This window comes from Lygodium microphyllum, chromosome 13 (assembly GCF_053477565.2).
Source record: "Lygodium microphyllum isolate KBCC chromosome 13, Lygodium_microphyllum_v1.1.10, whole genome shotgun sequence".
NCBI classification, from domain to species: Eukaryota; Viridiplantae; Streptophyta; class Polypodiopsida; order Schizaeales; family Lygodiaceae; genus Lygodium; species Lygodium microphyllum.
Window position 1 is genome coordinate 67,061,074 of NC_141147.1, and position 5,861 is coordinate 67,066,934.

Consider the following 5,861-nt stretch of genomic DNA (forward strand, 5'->3'; position numbering starts at 1 on the left):
TTTTCAAGACCACGGTTCATGAGCACGTACCTTGAAAATCACCAAGTTGTGACGTTTGAACCAATCAAGCTACCTTACTTGCTTGAAGTTGTTTGTCAAAGTTTCTAAAAGTTTTTGGCGTTCAACGATGTAAAAACCGGTATTTTCAATGTTAAAAATTGGAAACTTTGGACGACGTTGTCCGAGTAAAATGCAAGAAAATATCTAAAGAGATGTTCTGAGATGCAATCGAAATTCCAGAGTTCCCAATTCTCACGCCTCGAGAATAGTAAATCTAGATCACACCATTTGGGCCGGGGGGGGGGTAGGAGGGGCGCCGGGGGGGGTTACATACTGATCTATGCATTGAAACAGGAGCAGGAGGAGGCGTAGTATAAGAAGAGGGAGAAGAAGATGATGCTCGACTCCATCATGGATCACCATAGCTTGAGTTCATCATGGCTTCCTGTAGCAGCAACAATGGCGGCGATCTTGCTGGTTCTGGCAAGTTATGTTACCAGCCAGAGGATTATGAAAAGAGGCAAAAGCCAGCTACCTCCAGGCCCCTTCAAGTGGCCGATTGTGGGCTGCCTGCCTGCAGTGGGATTCAAGCACCGGCACAGGACGTTCTACGAGCTGTCCAAGAAGCACGGGCCGGTGATGCATGTGCCGATAGGGGCGGCCAACTTCATGGTGCTCCATGGCCCGGCTGTGGCGGAGGAGCTGCTGAAGACGAGGGACGCGCAGTTCTGCTCTAGGCCGCTGGGCATGACGGGGCAGTACCTGGGCTTCGACCACCAGGACCTCAACCTCAGCCCTTACAACCCCAACTGGCGCGCCGCCCGCCGCGCCTTCAGCGCCGACCTCCTCGCCCGCTCCCGCCTCCTCCTGCAGGCCCCCATGCGCCGCCGCGAGGTCGCCCGCTGCCTCAGACATGTCTGGGAGTCTGCCTCCTGCAACGGCCCCGCCATTGCCATCAATATCAGCCTCCTTGCCGACGACCTCCTTCGGAACATCATCTCCCAGATGCTCTTCGGCAAGCGCTACTTCGTCGAAGACGATCGTGCCAATGGCGGCATCACCTCCGCCCTCCTTAACTTCGAAGCTGACCTGCGGGAGGGCATATTCCTGTGGGGGGAGTTGAACCTCGCCGATTTCTTCCCTCGCCTCGCCCGCATTTGGGACCCCCAGGGCCTCGAGGCCAGGTTCAAGCGATTACGGCAGAGGTTGGAGCACCTCTTTCAGCTCATCATCGACGATCACAGGGCGCGCCCCAGGCTGCCGTGCGATGGAGAGGAGGAAGATTTCATCAGCACGCTGCTGTCCCAGAAGCATCTCTCCGATACTCAATTGATGGGGATAATGAGCGTAAGTGTGGATTTGTATGTGCTCTTTTTGTCCTTGGGAGGCGCATTAGTGGTCAAGAGCATGCATATACCTACTACAACGCAATCAAGGGTTACAATGCACGCCTTGATTGCAGGGAGTGTGAGTGTGTACCTATCTATTACCAATGCAATCAAGGGTTACAATGCACGCCTTGATTGCAGGGAGTGTGAGTGTGTACCTATCTATTACCATGCATGCAGAATGCCTTAGCCACCGACACTTGCAAGGATGGCACTATTGTTGTTGACGGTGGTCGAATTGCCGAGTGATGCATTTGTGCCATTACAAGAAGTTTTTGACAGTGTCCCAGGAGGAAAAAGGGGTTCTTTCCCTTTCCTTGTCCCAGTAGCATTCACCATCATGGGCTTTTGCTGCTTAGGAGGCACCATGATACCTAGCTAGGTGTGGTTGGGGGCCCCTGAGCAGCAGGAGACCTAGCTAGACGTGGTTGGGGGCAGGGGTTCCGGCAGGGTGGGGGCAAGGGGCTACCGGCCTACACCTTGCTCCCAACTACACCTAGATAGCTGCCAACTACACCTAGCTAGGTCCACAATCCCTCTGAGGATCCCTCCCTTCAGCAAATGCTCATGATGTTGTCACAAAAGCTTGACAAGCTCACGATGTTGTCATAATCATAATTCACATTGTGGAAATTGATCTAAAACTGCTTGCAGAATGCCTTGATTGCGGGAATCGACACGACGGCCAGAGCGATAGAGTGGGCGATGGCAGAGCTTGTGAGCAACGGTGAGGTGATGGAGAAAGCACAGGGAGAACTGGACAGAGTGATAGGGAAAGAGAAGCTGCTGGTGATGATGGAGGAGGGGGAGGTGGGGGAGCGCGTGAGGTACATTGAGGCCTTGGGGAAGGAGGTCCTGAGGGTCCACCCATCTGCTCCCATGGATGACCCGCACCTCAACGAGGCAGCCTCATCGTTGGGGGGGTACGCCATCCCGCCCAACTCCGTCGTCCTCCTCAACCTATGGGCCTTGGGGCAAGACCCTTCCCTTTGGGAGGAGCCCGCCCGCTTCAATCCGGACCGCTTCCTGCAGGAGGCGCACCCTCCCTTTCACCACCTCCCCTTCTCGTCAGGCCGTCGCAAGTGCCCCGCTTATCATTTCGCCACTCTTGTCCTGGAGCAGGCGGTGGCGGCTCTCCTGCAAGCTTTCGACTGGGCTCCCTCCGGGAAGCTTGACCTGGAGGAGGGCGATGGCATTGTCGTGGGCCTTAAGCACCCGCTCATGCTCTTTGCCACTCCTCGCTTGCCCGCTCATGCTTACCAAGAGCTCTGTACAGAAGAATGAGGGTTCGTTCGACCTTGACATACGGGTCCCTCAAAGCAATAGGATTGACCTGGATAACATGTATCATTGATCATGAAACCCCCGTCGATCATTCGCTAAGTGGTGTTATGTACAACTAGCAGCAATAGGCCAACACAGGTCTAGCCAAATGATCTCTCTCATTAGCAGTACACAATGTGGAGTGCTTTTAGGATTACCTCAAGGTTTAGTCCTTAGTGAAATTAGATATAAAAATCTAGATTGTCAGAATTCTCCACATGCCCCTCAGGACAATTGCTACACGCCATCCCTTGTATTCCGCAATTGTGTATACTTCTGAGAACACTCCAATGAATACACATTGTTCACACTCATTCACATGCCATCACTTCTGTAGTACCTAAATTGTAATTAGATACAATAGATAGCACATTGTTTGTGGTTACTTGCAGATGCCATCCCTTCTATATATATGTTGTTATGAATCTTACGCAAGAGCAATTGAGTAAAATGTATAACATCATAAAACAATATCTCATGAGAATCCAATAAAACTTTCTAGTGCTTGGAATAAAGGGGCCAATGAAGTAACACTCTTCAAATGTAAAACACGCCTCAAACTAATTTTTTGACAATTTCACAAAAATGATGTATCGTTTTATCCCCTTGAAGCTAAGATAAATTCCTCTATATTAAATACACTTAATGTCAAGTAGCAAATATCGATTATCATATATCAAATATAAGAGTAATGTGATTCAAATGATTAAAACATATAATTTTTTTGTATATTTTGGATTTTGTAAGACACAAAGTTGAGCATCCTTAAGTGTCACTTTATGGGCACCTTATATGTCACTCTCATGGTGTGAACCCTTTATCTGCGAATTTTTAATTTGAGTGTGAATGGGAGACCATTAGATGCCACTCCATTGGCACATGTACACTAGATTTATTTGCAAATTTTATTATTTGAGTGTAACACCATATATGTTCATAACTTTGGATAGACATGTCAAATTGGCACATATGAGGCATAGAAATGAAGTATACTTCAATAGGTAACTATCCATGTCTTCATGATAGAAATTTGACATCAATAGGCCAACTATTTTGAATGCAAAGTTCGATACAATAAGTTATCCAACCACTATTCCAGTGAGCTAGTATCCTCTTGGAGAAGCCATGGAAATTGTTCCAAATATAAAACACGTTGCCAATTATAAGATTCTTCCATCGAAAAACCCTTACATTTAATAAGATATTCTATGATAATATGGTTCCTTAGAACTTTCTCCTGCTTGCTAACAATCCTCTTGGGTTCATAAATGATTAACCCATCCTCATTAAGGGGATGCAATCCTTCAAAGACTTGAATATGAGAGCCAACATACTTTTTGAGTTGAGAGACATGAAAAACATTGTGAATAAATGTAATTGGAGGCAAATCAAGTTGGTAGGCAAGATCTTTAACTTTTCTTAAGATTTAATATGGACCATAATAGTGATGAACAAGCTTATTATATCCACCTTTAAGAGAAGCATAAAAGAACTTAAGTACCTTTAAGAATACCCATTCTCCCTCTTCAAAATCCACATGCCTTCATTTGTGATTAGCATAGGATTTCATAGTCTCTTTTGCCTTCCTAATATTTTACTTACCTTCCTTCATTAAGGCCTCCATCTTTTGTAACTCTTCATTAGCAAGGGGATTTACTTCATCATGAAATAATACTGAGGTACTTAAATGTTGCAGCCATATAAAGCCTCAAATGGTAACCTGCCTATACTCATGTGGTATGTGTTGTTGTAACAAAACTCCGCAAGGTGAATCCAATGATCCCATGCATTTTGTGTATCATAGTAAAAGTGTCTCAAGTAGACTTCTAACCACTTGTTGACTCTTTTTAGTTTGACCATCTATTTGTGGGTGCTAAGCTGCACTTGGAGTTAATTATGTTCCCATGGAAGTGAAAAGGATTTTCCAAAAATTCATGAGAAATTTTTTATCTCTATTAGAAACAATCTTCATAAGTAAACCATGAAGTTTGAAAATTCCATCCATGAACTCATTTGGACTTTGGTAGGTATAAAATGACTTTGCCTTTGAACCAAAGATGTCCATTTTGCCACTTGAAATTGGAAAATTTAGATTCATTGCCTTGCTATAAATTCTTCATGATGTTGGTGGTTGTGTGCTCATCTAAGAAATATTCTTCAGGTATGTCTTGGATCTAATCTTTATAGAGAGTAGAAATAGTAGAAACAGAACATGCCCACATCCTAGATAATGCACCTGCCACACTACATTGTCCTTGCTTGCGATATACGAGATCTTAAAGTCATAGCCTTGTAATGTAGCCAACCACCTTCTTTGCTTAGGAGATAGATTAGGTTGTGAAAGAAAATACTTCAGCACTCAGAGATCACTCTTGACTTTGAAATGGTTGCCATAAATGTAGTGATGCCACCTCTTAATGTCATGAAGTATGGCTAATGTTTCTTGCTCATAGGCGTGGAGTTCCCTTTCTTTGCCCATCCAACTTATTCCTTTCATAGATAATAACACCATGTTCTTGGCATGGAACATCCCCAATACCATGACCACTAGCATCAGCATAAAGGTTGAAATCTTTTGAAAAGTCTGGGCACACTAAAATAGGTGTTGAAATAAGAAGACTTTTCAGCTATCAAAGCTTTTCATGGCTATAGTATCCCAAAAGAAATCTTCTTTTTTCAATCTATTAGTGAGAGGAGTTGCTATATGGGCATAATTCTTGATGAATCTTCGATAGAAAGAGGAAAGTCCTAGAAATCCTCTCAATGAAGTAGAATTTTGTGGTATTGGACAATCTTTGATGCATTGTACCTTCTTTGGATTCACCCTGATCCTATTTTCACCCACAATATAACCCAAATATTCTACTTCACTGGCCATAAGCATTAGGAGAAATATGGACTCTCTCTTTTGCCCCTTAAGGGGTTTCTCTAACCTCTCTCTCTCTAAAAGGAGATTCCAAAATAATATTATAATAAGAGATATTCTACAATCAAGAAAATCTCGTATTTGTATTTTCAATAGATTTCACCTATTATTTTATTCGCAAACTGTAGGATAAGGTTACTTTTTCTCAAAATCCTCATAACTAAAAAAATACAATTCTATTTTCTCTAAAAACGGAGCCAATAATTAATATACGACTCTTTAAT

General features: G+C 44.2%; 1 protein-coding gene across 1 annotated transcript; it reads left to right on the plus strand.

Annotated features, from left to right (window-relative positions):
* The first annotated feature begins 298 nt into the window (after positions 1-298).
* LOC148026727 (cytochrome P450 782C1-like) lies at positions 299-3,131 on the plus strand. The gene is made up of 2 exons (XM_087691217.1): positions 299-1,347; positions 2,043-3,131. Exons 1-2 carry the CDS (start codon positions 394-396, stop codon positions 2,670-2,672), a joined length of 1,584 nt encoding a protein of 527 aa, XP_087547343.1. The 5' UTR covers positions 299-393; the 3' UTR covers positions 2,673-3,131.
* The last annotated feature ends 2,730 nt before the right edge of the window (positions 3,132-5,861 follow it).

Excerpts from the sequence above, each read along its gene's own strand:
- LOC148026727 (XM_087691217.1), top strand. The coding sequence starts at position 394 with ATGATGCTCGACTCCATCATGGATCACCATAGCTTGAGTTCATCATGG. Across the intron at positions 1,348-2,042 it reads AATTGATGGGGATAATGAGC|AATGCCTTGATTGCGGGAAT; the intron begins GTAAGTGTGGAT and ends AACTGCTTGCAG.